The sequence below is a fragment of the Arvicola amphibius genome, chromosome 7 (genome assembly GCF_903992535.2).
Source record: "Arvicola amphibius chromosome 7, mArvAmp1.2, whole genome shotgun sequence".
Classification (NCBI taxonomy): Eukaryota; Metazoa; Chordata; class Mammalia; order Rodentia; family Cricetidae; genus Arvicola; species Arvicola amphibius.
Genome location: NC_052053.1, coordinates 122,964,974 through 122,978,472, shown reverse-complemented (window position 1 = coordinate 122,978,472; position 13,499 = coordinate 122,964,974). Strand labels below are relative to the sequence as shown.

At 39.4% G+C, this 13,499-nt stretch overlaps 1 protein-coding gene across 2 annotated transcripts in view; it reads left to right on the top strand.

Annotated features, from left to right (window-relative positions):
• The window catches only part of Scfd1 (sec1 family domain containing 1), a 65,338-nt gene that overhangs the window by 29,420 nt on the left and 22,419 nt on the right, over window positions 1-13,499 (top strand). For both annotated transcript variants that reach the window (XM_038336669.1, XM_038336670.1), the window contains exons 11-15: window positions 4,363-4,502; window positions 6,243-6,333; window positions 6,920-6,993; window positions 7,608-7,689; window positions 12,655-12,751. In XM_038336669.1, the coding sequence (XP_038192597.1) occupies window positions 4,363-4,502; window positions 6,243-6,333; window positions 6,920-6,993; window positions 7,608-7,689; window positions 12,655-12,751 (484 nt within the window). The remainder of the gene's footprint in view (window positions 1-4,362; window positions 4,503-6,242; window positions 6,334-6,919; window positions 6,994-7,607; window positions 7,690-12,654; window positions 12,752-13,499) is intronic.

Here is a 13,499-nt window from a genome sequence, read left to right as displayed (position 1 = left end):
CCCAGAACTTGGCTGGTGGATGTGACTGTCCTCCTGGGTGAGTGCTCACCCAGGGGCAGCAGGGGCAGGATTCAGCATGGCAGCTTCTCTTTTACAGAGCTTTGTTCTCGCCTTTTACACACTGCTCCTGATCTAACTCTCTGTGCTGTTTCTGTCTTCTAATCACTTAGTGAAACATTGTTAAATTTATTTTATTGCTGTTTTGCTCCCCTTATTTCCTAGTTGCTTAGTAAATATCATGAAAGTTTCAGTGGTGAAAAAGATCACATCTTACAGTGTCTCTCATTCTGAGAGTGAAGAGTGTGATTTGTAATGACTTAGTGCGGTAATATGAAACCTGTAACATTACATTAGGCAACCATTGGTTTTGTGTACATTTTCAAAACATCAGTGTGATCTCATTTTTTCGTTCTTTTGAGTATGTTGTTTTGCTTGGGTTTTATTTGACAAGCTGATTTGAGTCAAGGAAAACTTATATGGCTTTTATAAAAATAAACTACGTGGATTTAAGTTGTAAGACAATTTAAAATCTGAGAAATAACATAATAATAATAATTTTAAGTTATAAATAGCTTAAAATCTTCATATTGTTATTCTGATACTGTTTTCTCTGCTTACTCAAGAGAAGAGTGTGGTTGTAGATAGATATTTAATGACTTTATCTGGAAGCTCACCTTCTATAAGGTGGATGTGTTCGTTCTGAAGACATGTGGGTGTTTGGGGCCTGCTGTGTAACTTCAGGTTCTCCCCCAGCTTGTGGGCTCTTATTGAGCAGTGAAGGCAGAAGACAGCTTACAAATGCATAATTGAGTTCTCAGAAGTAGAGTACAGCGCCTCACTCTTCCTGGTGTTCAAGGCCTCGTCCCCGAGTCACACAGCACAGAACAGTGTAAATGTGCACAGCCTTCCTTCTGCTAGAACTTGGCGTCTAAAGTTTACCCTCACTGGACTTAGTTTGGGGGAAGACCTTTGAAGATTGTGTTCTTTGAATGATGCTTTAATCTTTCAAGAATCAGCAGAAGCTCTTGTAAATGTTGTCCTGAGATTGAAAACCTGATGTGTTCACTTGTTTAATTTAATTTTTTGGAGATTGTCTCTTCTCTTTACACTGCCTTTGGAAAAAATGACAAAACTCAGCTTTTATATAACTAGTAAATCTTGTCTGAAGGAATAGCTGTGGTTTGCAGGAGAGGCGCTCACCCACTCTGTACACGAATCTTCATGTTTCCTTTCCAAAGGGTGGTGCTCGGTGCCCAAACGACATCCCTCTCTGGGGAGCTCCGCTCAAGCACATGGAGTTCTTAGGCTCATGGGCGACACGTTTCTTCCGTCCTAAAGGGCAGCACCAAGATAGGAGCCAGAGCCTTGAAGACACAGAGCTCTCAGGTGCTGCCTCACAGGCCTGTGTTGTGTTCACTTCCATCATGACCAGGAAGCGTGTGTTTTCTCTTCCCGTACTGTACTTCCCGATCATCAGTTATTAGGGGCGGGCACGTTAGGGGTCTCCAGTGGGAGCTGCTATCCTTAGTCTGAAAACTTTGGTTGTTGACATTTTACTTTTGACTCCGAAGTACATCAGATATTCATTCAGTGAACTAGTTATTCGGTAATTACTATAACGGCATTTAAAGTTAAAAAGTTGTAAATTCAGTGTCAGGACAGCTACAAAGCTATAGAGAAATGCTGTCTCAAAAAAAAAGTTGTAAGTTCTTGCCAAAATAAAAATTATCTGTCTTCTTTGCTTTTGTTACATGTGAATATAAATCTTAGCTTTGAACACATGGGTGTCATCTATAATTTTGTTCACATGAGCTGTCTTTGGCTGTAGAGATAGACTTCCTTAGCTTGTGAGAGAGGACAAGGTCACTGAAAGCTTCTCGGTTTTTGGCACTTCCCTGAGGGGTTTATTTATATCTGGTAATTTTGAGGCACCATTGTCTAGCCTTTCAGATCTGTCAGTGGAAACAGCTTAACTTCTGTTGTGTTACAAACCAATTGTGTTGGTTTTTTTGATGTTGGTGTCCAAGTGTTGTTTCTTCTATGATTGAGTAGAGTACAAATTGTTTTAGCCTCCCAGTTTTGGAGATGAAAATGAGCTTTTTTATTTGCCTTACTGTTATGTAAGCAGTGGAAATGTTCTTTCTGCTATTGTGTTATTTCTCAGAAATCTTGGCATCATTCCTCCCCTGGTCATTGTGTGTGAGATGCTCTGTCCATCTCCAGCAAGAGTGTGCCCTCGCCTTAGAGCGCCTCTTCCTACCCAGGCACCTGTGCTTGAGTGCGCTGTGCATTGCTGTGGGCACAGTGCTCACTGAAGTTCGGGAAACAAAGCTTAGCTGTTTAAATACGGGTCTCTGCTGTTTTCAGAGGTGACTTTCAAAAGCTGAGCTTCTTACATGCAACTCTTCATGTTTATTCACTGCTGAAGTATTCAGAGTGTGCTATTTCTACTTTACTGTGTGGATGACTTTTATGCCAAGTGCAGATTAAATATTAGAATGGGAAACTGAGAATTTAAACCAGTCCCTAGTTGTTCTTGAACTTGTCATGTGGGTAGAATTTCAAAAATAGATTAAAGGTTGAAATGTAAAATTTTATTCTTTTGTTTTTCAAGGCAGGGTTTCTCTGTGTAGCAGCCTTGGACTCTGTGTGACTGTCTTGGAAGCCCAGGTTGGCATTGAACTTACAGAGATCCTCCTACCCTGCTTCCTGAGTGCTGGGATTAAAGGCGTGTGCCGCCACCGCCCGGCCAACAGTTTATTCCTCTTTGTCATCTTGGACATCCATTGTCACTCTTTCTAGCCTGTATAGTAAAGGACCTGATTTCCAGTACTTGTGCTCTGCGGTAGACAGGTCTGTGGTAGAGTGAGCACGTTAAAATCAAACTGGCTGGGGTTTGTATGACTTCTAAGGGTTCTGGTAAGAATATATAACTGGTACAGTACAGTCCCAAGAATAACACCTTCCATATGCTAGGAAGCTATTGTATGTGGTCCCTCTCTTTGATAGACTTCATGAAGCAGTAAGAGAAGGCTGCTTCATTGATTCTGTGATTTATTTAAGAGAAAATAGACATGTTTCTCTGTCTGGCAGTTTAGGCATCTTTATTTCACCCTTTCTTTGTATCAGAAGGAAGTAAGGCTTCAATAAGCTGTGGTAAAGAATCAGTTTGTAAAAGTGAGAAAGTGCTCTTCAGGATCCCAAGTCAACACCCATGGCTGTATTTTATCTAGAAGAGGTTAAATTGTGCTCAGTCTACTTAACTTGCTCAAACCTGGAAAAATCATTGATACTTCAAAACCAAGATAATTGCATCACAGTAATGCCTGATAATTCCCTTCTTGCTCACCATTCTTTCTGTTATCTTCAAATAGCCATGTTTTATTTTTCCTCTCTCCCCAGCCTGTAGAAGGGGAGGATTTATTTGGCTTGTGGTTTGAGGGGATACAGTTCTTGAAGGCAGCGAAGGTGACAGGACTGGCTCCTGCCATGGCATCTGCTTGCTGCATTGTGTCTGTTTCTAGGAAACAGAAGGAAGTGAAGCTGTAGCCACGGGCAGACCCACTTGTCAGCATCTTGACCTTATGCCCCAGTGTTTCACAGTCTGACAAAGCAGAACCACTAGCCAGGGACCAAGCATTCAAATATGTGAACTTGTGGGGGACATTTTGTATCAAACCACATTTTATCTCTTAATGCTGTTGAACAAGTGGCGTCTAAGATGTGAAAGAAGCCACGGGCATAGTGTGAAAGGGGAAGAGAGGGTAGCAGAGAGTTACTTTAGTTTTACCTGTTGTGTTGATGAATTTTGGAAATAAAGTGTGTGGGGGGAGCTATTAAGCCTCACATTAGTAAAATTAACCCAGAGCAGAGAAATGGAGGCCCTGCTGGTCTGACCCACTCTTAGGATTTATGTGAAAAGAGGCGCAATTATTCTTGTAGCTTTAATCTTTATTGTCTTTTAACCTTTTAAAAACATAATCATAGCTATAAAAACATAACCAAATATGAGGGAATGTTATGAAATGTGTTTGTAACTGATAAAGGAGATACAAAGGATGCACTTGCAATATAATTCTATTCTTAAAGGAAATGTTCTCTATAAAGAAGTCTGTGTTTTTCTTGGAGAAACTTAATAGGACTTTTCTCTGTGTTTGAGATTTTGATTGCTTCCATTAAACTCATGAACAGTGAGCATCTGCGGATGGACAGGGGCTGGAAGGGCACCTGTTAAACCTTAGTCTGTGTTGTGCATGGAAATACTGGAAAGGCCAGTAAGACTGGTTATTTTCCTTGTCTAGGAAGTGCTGTGGCTCTTAAACTCAGAAGACAGTTATTTTAAACTAGTTTATTGTTTCCTAGGACTTCCACTTAAACAGAGTAAACTTGGAAGAATCTGCAGGAATGGAAAATTCTCCAGCTGGTGCTAGACCAAAGAGGAAAAACAAGAAGTCTTACGATTTAACTCCAGTTGATAAATTTTGGCAGAAACATAAAGGAAGGTAAATGAGAAATATTAGTAATTAAAATGTTTATTCTTTAAACAGAACTGAAGCGCTGCCTGACCCTAGGACACAGTCAACACAATCAGTGTTTTTAAAAAAAAAAAATTTTCTAATTAAATCCGTCCTCATCGATGAGTGTTGATATTGTTCCTTTTCTTTCTTTTCTTTTTTTATTTTTAACTCGGGATGTATTTAGAGAATTTTGAATACCAATGCTTTTTCACAGATACTCTGTATGGAAGAAGAATACGTTGTTACAAAAGTCATCATTATTCTCTCATATTTTACTTTGATCATGAATCAAAACTGAAGAAACAAATGAACTCCCATATGCCACGCCGTACTACTCCAGATTCATACCCAAATGATTCCATTCCTACCACAAAGACCCTCTGCATCCCTGTTATCCATACAGCAACCACAGTAGCGGGGAAAGAACACGAGATTATACATCCACCAGTAGATGAATAAATGATGAAAACATCATGTACACGACATAGTGGAAACATACTCAACCATAAAGAAAACATGTCTCTTCAGACGCGCACCCTGAACGCTGCACAGGTCTTTCTGACCTTGAGCCTGACACATGATGTGTCTTTCATTTGACTGTGTGATAGAAAAACTCTGGGGCCGTATTTTCCCTTTTTGTTCATGTTGTCCCTTGTACTAACCCCATCCTATATACATGGGGAGGCCGAGCCAGTGTCTGAAGTTCAGAGATTTATTCAGTCATAAGAAACAAGGAGTGGCAAGATTACAGCGATTCGCCTCTTGGTGTGTACCAGTGTGGACATCCCATTATTATGTCCTGTCCAAGTACCGTATGGGTCAGGAAATGCTGTAAAAATTACCTAGTGCCATTGTGTCTAGAGAAGTTCTAAACAAAGAAACTATTTCTCTAAGAAATAACACAATGCTTTTCATTAATGATTTTGGAAGTATTTTAAATGTGTGTCTGTAAAGACATAGGTGTGTCTCAGTCCTTGATCTGTGTGCTTTGTGGCTTCATCGTCCATTGTATTTAAAGAGAGTAGAATATATCTGTACTTTAACATGCTGGAGGGTTTTGTGTGTTTATGATTTTTTTTTCTTTTTACTTAAAACTTAAAAAAAAATGTAAAGAAAGCCATGTGACTGTAACAAGGATTTGGCTTCTCAGCAGGAAGCTGTTACTGTCTTTTTTTGACTATGGTAGTTTGAGATACTATTAAAATTTTTAAGTACTATCTTTACTTTGGAATTAGTGTCTGTGTTTTCTTCTCCATGGTGGCATATCATCAGAGAGTGGAGAGGTTAGGAGTGTTCTCTCCCAGAGCGCACTAGGGCGCTGAACTAAGGGCGCTGTTTTTAAAGTTACACTTGAGTAGTTCTCTGATATTGCTAATTTCAGTGGCAGTATTTATTTAATGCTTAAATATACTTGTCTTCCTTTGAGTTCAGTCCTATAATTAAATAATAAGATATTTTGTTTAAACAATATATAGTTGAAGAGAAAATGTGATTTCATTAATGAGAAGGCTGGAAGTAAAATTTATGTTTGTTCAGACTTCTGATCTTGATACAAACTTAAAATTACATAGTTTTATTTATGTTCGCTGTTTTCTACCCATGTTATATATAAAATATATTCAAAACTGTGTGTTTTTAAAGTAATAATCTTGTATGTATTTCAAAATGCACTTGCAAACCCGAATCTTACTGTCTGACAGTTAATGTAGTGCGGTGTTGTTTCAGCCCCTTCCCGGAAGTCGCAGAATCAGTCCAGCAAGAGCTCGAGTCGTACAGAGCGCAGGAGGACGAGGTGAAGCGACTGAAGAGCATCATGGTGAGACCCGCTCGCATCCGGAGCAAGGCCATTTATTCCCTGAATAACGACATAGTCATCATCACGTACCTAAGGGCGATGTTTTTGAGGGACTGCCTCACACCATAGCACAGACTAGCCTCAGACTTACGGCAGTCCTGCCTAAGCCGCCACAACCAGCCTTAATAGTCTTTTTCAAAAACAAATTAAATTGTAAGAAGAAACTGTGTTTTAAGGCATGGGTTGTGATTTGAAATAATATAAGTAATACTACTTTTAGAGTTGTGTACGCCAGGGTTGCTCGTTCTTCCCGACTGTGGACAGAATTCAGCTGTGAGCCTGAGTCCTGTGTCTCAGCAGCCAGCGTCTGGGCATTTCCTGTTTGGCAGTGCCAGCTGATCCTTTACACGCTCCTGCTAAACTGGTGGCCACTAGAACCTTTCTGTAGCTGTCAAAATGGGTGTGCTTACACCCCCGAAAGGATACTGTTCATGTAGGTGACCCAGTTTATTACTGCTCATCTTTGTCATTATCTTTGGGGTGTGTTGACTTTTCTGCTTGGGCCTGGCGATGGTACAGTTCTAAGAACCTTTTCCTCCCTTCACAGGGTCTAGAAGGAGAGGATGAGGGCGCCATCAGCATGCTCTCTGATAACACTGCAAAGCTCACGTCAGCTGTCAGGTGAGCACATATGTCCCCTTTGCAGTCTTCCCCATGGTGGGCTTTACTTTGGTAGATAAAAGTCATGAATAACTTCCACAGTAGGAAACAGTAGGCAACAGCAGCTGCGCCTCGGAGTCCAAAGACGTGAAGCTTTGAGCACATTTAAGCTGATATCTGTTCCTCTCAGCTACAGTAGAGAAACTGCCTCTGTGAATAGTTAGTAGTTTCCAACTCGGGTAATTTTACTAGGAAAACAGTATTAGTGATGAGTGGAATCAATCACTGTTATTTTTGCTATTGCTACCGCTATTAATTCAGTTGGAACAGGTTTTCAGTACTTTTAGAACTATAGGTAAAAGCATGTTTCTGTTAAATCTCATTTTATTCTATGTGCAGTTGTAGAAGTAATGAGTTGGCAGCAGACTACTGTAAGGTAGTGTTCACCTGTGTTACTAGAGTGATGCATGTGGTCTGGGATCAAGCCTGGGGCTCTAGTTGAGTGGACATCTTAACTTGTCACTTTGGTTCTGTGTTCTGAGTTTCCTCATGAGCACCAGGCAGGGGTTTTGTTGAGGTCTGCGTTATTTTCTTAGAAATTTTGTGGTTAATTTTCGATTTTTTGTAACTTATAGTTCTTTGCCAGAACTCCTTGAAAAAAAAAGACTTATTGATCTCCATACAAATGTTGCCACTGCTGTTTTAGAACACATAAAGGTAAATGTAACTTTTTCCCTCCACAATCCACTTATATCTGTTCCTATCTCATTGAGCGTCTCTTAACATTGTAAGGTATAATTACAGGAAGCAGCAGGGCTGTGTTCGTGTTCTGCAAATGAGGGAACCTCAGAACCCAGGAAGACCACTTTACTAATTAGTGGTTGGGCTGCGGAATTGCAATTCTAGCTCCACATGGACTGTTCTCACTGGTAATAAACAGCCATGTATCTAGCCATCGGCAGTGCAGAGTTTTAATTCTGCATTGGTGGTGGTTCTTTGTGTTTGGCCTGCTTTCACAGTGTGACTCCGGCTGACCTTAGCCTTAGTATATCCTTTTCTGTTGTGTTCCTGGTTGTTACTTCCCTTCTTGTTATCATGGACCGAGGGTCAGTGTCTAAAGCAGTGTTTCTAACCATAATATCAGCTGCCAGTGTCATTTTAGATTTTTCTAATAGTCACATTAAAAGATCAAAATAAGGAAAATTTATTTTAGTATTTTGTACATAATCATAATGTCCATAATATTACTATTTCAACATATATTCTGCTTATAACATGAAATATTTTATATTCTCTTTTATATATGACATCTGATAAGTTCATAGTATCTTTACTGGCATATCACATCCTAATTCATATCAGCCCAAACTCCTGATCTCCATGACTTCCCCTCCCAGGTACTGAGACTATGCACTACAGTGCCCAGCATAGCAATCCTTTTTGATATAATACTGCTTAAAATACACTAAAGTACACTAATTACATGACTCATTTGTGTAACTTGATTCTGAAGTTTTTGGCTTTAGACGTCTGTTAACTTAAAACACTTTGCTTTCTCTCATAAGACAGTGACTTTTGAAACAAATACATTGGAGCTTATCAGTATTGTCTTCATAGCTCTTTTCTTATAGTTACCACACATGAGCTTATGTGATGAGTTCTTCAGTATTCTGCTGTTGTTAGTTCTCAAGACATCCAGTTAAATCCTGTGGCCAAACAGACAGACTTGAGGACTTGCTTTCCACTCCGTGTGACACATTTGAAACACTGAAAGATGAGAGTATGTGCTGTGCTGGGGACTGCAGACCACCAGACCCTGAATTCCTGTCAACGGCTTGTTTTCCTCTGCTCTGAGCAGGAGACCCTGATGGCAGGGGAGTGGGTTCTGATGAGTCTGCCGCTGAAAATCCCGAGAGCTGGGGCGTGGCCAGAGCCCTATATAAGCTGCCCTTGTTTCAAGGATGACCATGTTTCTGTATGTGTGTGTTTAAATCTCCAGGCCCTTGCCCGAGACTTGCGAACTGTCTCTCATAGCACAGGCGCTGCACTACAGGCGAACAGTGCAGTGCTGCTCACCAAAGATGCAGAAAGTATCTTGATTGGTTTTGTTTTTATTTTGAGAAGGGACTTAGACATTTTATTTGTTAATCATTTAAAAAGCCAAAAAACACTAGGAAATAATTGATACATAGATAATGGATATTGTGCAGTATGGAATTGAGCCTGTATAATTTCTTTTCAGCTGACACTTTGATATTATTGGTACTCAGTGTTTTTCACATTTTTATAGATATAAAATGTAATTGCGAAGTCAGTGTTTGTTAGTGCCTTCACTTCCTTACGTTGCTCCTCTGTTAACTGGCAAAAACCTTTTCCACTTGTTTCAGTGAGGTCATTGTCTGCTGCAGAGATAACATACTGTGAACCCGGGGAGAGTTGTTCTTTTCTCCTGGCTCAGTATAAGATAGAAAGTAAAAAGTGAACTTCCTAAGCTAATGCAACATAGATTCTTCTGTATATCTAATAAAGTATAATTGTGTAATGAAAACTCGATTGTCCATTCAACAAACACTTGACTATAAAGTAAATTCTAGGGCTGGAGAGGTGACTCACTTAAAGAGTACTTGGTGCTATGGCAGAGGTTCCCAGCCCCCAGCATGGTGTAGGTCACAACCATATGTAACTTCAGATCCTGGGGATCTGATGCCCTCTCCTGGCTTCTGAGGGCACACAAGTTGTACACAGAGATACATACAGGCAAAACACTCATGCACATAAAATAAAAATAAGTATTAAAAAAATCTAGGTAGTGTGACGTTTGTTTATAGTTCTGTGAATATTTTGAGGCTTAATACTGTTCCCATGTTTTTCTTTAGTAACAATTTTGTTTCATTATCAAAAGTTTATTAATGTTTATTATTTTCTGACTTCTCTTAGCTATAAGATCAGTAAAATGCCAAGCTCTACTCCTGCTACTAAACTAGGTTGCATGACCCCAAATAGCTAATTGTACCTATAGGAAATTTGATTTGATTGTATATCTCTTCACAGATGTATTCTTCCACCACATGACTTTATGAATATACTCTTTAATAGTAGGCTAGGCTAGAACTTCTGGTTTTAGAACATTTTAGTTAAAAAAGATTACTTATTCAGTCATGTTTATTGGATGTGACTATATCTTTGGTCATGCTCTAAAAATGCTCTAGTAAATATAACAATTTCTTCCTTCTTATAGAGTTTATATTACAATGAAAATAAAGTAAATATCATGGAAAAAAGATGTCAGGAAGTGATCTTAGAAAAGCAAAGAAGACGAATAAGAGGCAACAAAGAGCAACTGGCAGGCCAGGTCTGAGGTTAAGTGGTTAAGGAAGTAAGTCAGCCTTGATGGATGCCATTTGAGTGGAGTTCTGAATCACTAGAAGCAGCCAGTTAGTGGAGATCTCAGAGACTGCCATTCTAGGTAGCAGGAGTAATAGCTGTAAAGTAATGGCCATGTTTCAGGACCTGGAGTCTGCAGGGCTTTACTGAGGAGACAGTGATAGAATAGGAAGTCCAAAAGGTAAGGATTTCATTATGATGGAATCGTGTGATGTATGTTTCAAATGGCAAGTGTGTTGAGGGAAAGGTGGAGATTCTGAAAATAAGCTCGAAGTAGAAAACTGTATAAGAAAATGGTGCCATGTAAAGTACACTTTGCATGTGACCATCCTTGTGATTGTCTTTCACGCTTTGATTTGGATGCATTTATGCCAGTGAAGGGTGTCTGTGTAAGATAGCTTACTATGCCATCACTCCTGACGTAAACAATTCTACCTGAATGACCCTATGCTTTTAGGAAAGTGCTTTGTGTAGGGTTGTTGATTCTATACAAAGGGCATCTTAGACTAGAAGCTAATTTGTCACTCAAAAACTAGCATGCTTTTATATTTAAAAGACTTGCATGCAGGTAAACTGGTTGATCAGCAATCAGGAAGTAGGAGAGCCATGTGTGTTAATGAAGAAAACCATTACTGCAGAGGTTTAAAATACAGAGCTGTAAAATTAATGGCCTGCTCTCTCTTTTTTTGTTGTTTTTTTTTTGTTTTGTTTTTGTTTTTGTTTTTCGAGACAGGGTTTCCCTGTAGTTTCTAGAGTCTCTCTTTTTTTTCTATTTTTTAAATTGATTTTATTAACCTATACATTTTTCTCTGCTTCCCTCCCTTCCTCCCACCTCCCCTTTACCCTCTCTTATGGTCCCCATGCTCACAATTTACTCAGGAGATCTTGTCTTTTTCTACTTCCTATGTAGATTAGATCCATGTATGTCTCTCTTAGGGTCCTCATTGTTGCCTAGGTCTCTGGGATTGTGATTTGTAGGCTGGTTTTCTTTCCTTTATGTTTAAAAACCACTTATGGGTGAGTACATGTGATAATTGCCTTTCTGGGTCTGGGTTACCTCACTCAAAATGTTTTCTACATCCATCCATTTGCCTGCAAATTTCAAGATATCATTTTTTTTTTCTGCTGTGCAGTACTCCATTGTGTAAATGTACCACATTTTCCTTATCCATTCTTCGGTTGAAGGCCATTTAGGTTGTTTCCAGGTTCTGGCTATGACAAACAATGCTGTGAACATAGTTGAGCACATGTCCTTGTGATATGATTGAGCATCCTTTGGGTATATACCCAAAAGTAGTATTGCTGGGTCTTGAGGAAGGTTGTTTCCTAATTTTCTAAGAAATTGCCATACTGACATCCAAAGGGGTTGTACCATTCCCACCAGCAATGCAGAAGTGTTCCCTTTACCCCACAACCTCTCCAGCATAAGTTGTCATCAGTGTTTTTGATCTTGGCCATTCTTACAGGTGTAAGATGGAATCTCAGAGTTGTTTTGATTTGCATTTCTCTGATGACTAAGGATGCTGGACATTTCCTTAAGTGTCTTTCAGCCATTTTAGATTCCTCTGTTGAGAGTTCTCTGTTTAGGTCTGTACTCTTTTTTTTATTGGATTATGTGATCTTTTGGTGACCAATTTCTTGAGTTTTTTGTGTATTTTGGAGATCAGACCTCTGTCTGATGTGGGGTTAGTAAAGATCTTTTCCCATTCTGTAGGCTGCCATTTTGTCTTATTGACCATGTCCTTTGCTTTACAGAAGCTTTCCAGTTCCAGGAGGTCCCATTTATTAATTGTTTCTCTCAGTGTCTGTGCTGCTGGGGTTCTATTTAGGAAGTGGTTCCCTGTGCCAATGCATTCAAGTGTACTTCCCACTTTCTCATCTAATAAGGTTCAGTGTGGCTGGCTTTATGTTGAGGTCTTTGATACATTTGGACTTGAGTTTTGTACATGGTGATAGAAATGGGTCTATTGTCATTCTTCTACATGTTGATATCCAGTTATGGCAGCGCCACTTTTTAAATATGCTTTTTTTTCCATTTGATATTTTTTGCTTCTTTATCAAAGATAAGTGTTTGAAGATGTGTGGATCGATATCCAAGTCTTCTGTCCGGTTAGGTTGAATGTGTGGATCCCAATGCTACAAAAGTAAACTCACAGCCAAAAATATGAAACTAAGCTATGTTTAAATAAACATTTGCTTATAAATTTCATCATAAAAAATAGAAATTTGTTAACAGAAGACTCTTAACTATATTTTTATTACTCACTATATTTTTACCTAATGTTTATTTTGAAACAGGCAAGAAAACTGGATGTATATTTTGAATATGAAGAAAAAATAATGAGCAAGACTACTCTGGATAAATCCCTCCTAGACGTCATATCTGACCCTGATGGTATGTGTCATAAATTTGAGCTAGGGATGAATCTAGCATTTCAGCCCAGACAAAATTCAGGTAGGATTACTATGTCAGTCAGTTATAATTACAAGGTAATTAAATGAGCTGTTTTTCTGCTGAAAATTTCCAACATAGCAGTTCTTAAAATGAAAAAATTATTTCTAATTTAGTTTTTCTTTGGTAGTATTTGTAAATACTTTGTACTTAAGTCTTTAATGTGATATAGACAGCTGTCAGTCTCTACTCTTTCCAGGAAGATTTGGATGAATGAAATTGAAAGCAACATCTTCAGGGGATGTTTTCTACTTCATTTTGGGTGGTCCCAGAGAACATCATGGGGAAAAGTAACTAAAACTGAGTTAATAGGCTTTATAAACAGAGTGGCGGGCTTCACAAACTGCACTGAGGAGACGGCTCGCAGGCTGGAGTGCTCGCCATCCCAGCCGACGGTCTGAGCAGCTCAGACTCAGCATATCCTATCCTCCTAGTGCTGGAGGAAGAGACAGGGGGATCCTGGGCCTTGCCAGTCAGGAGGGGCTGGGAGCAGTTGCACACCCATTAGATTCTGGCTAACAAATAACATTTCCACTGGGACCGAGCTCAGAGGAGCTGACTTGCTGGATAGAGTAGGGGAAATAGAAAAAAGGAGTAGAACATTCGTTGTGCCAGGAAACAAATAACAGCAACAACAAAAAGAAACGTGTCAAAAGGACCTAGACATCAGCTTGAAGAGACTCCAAATCAT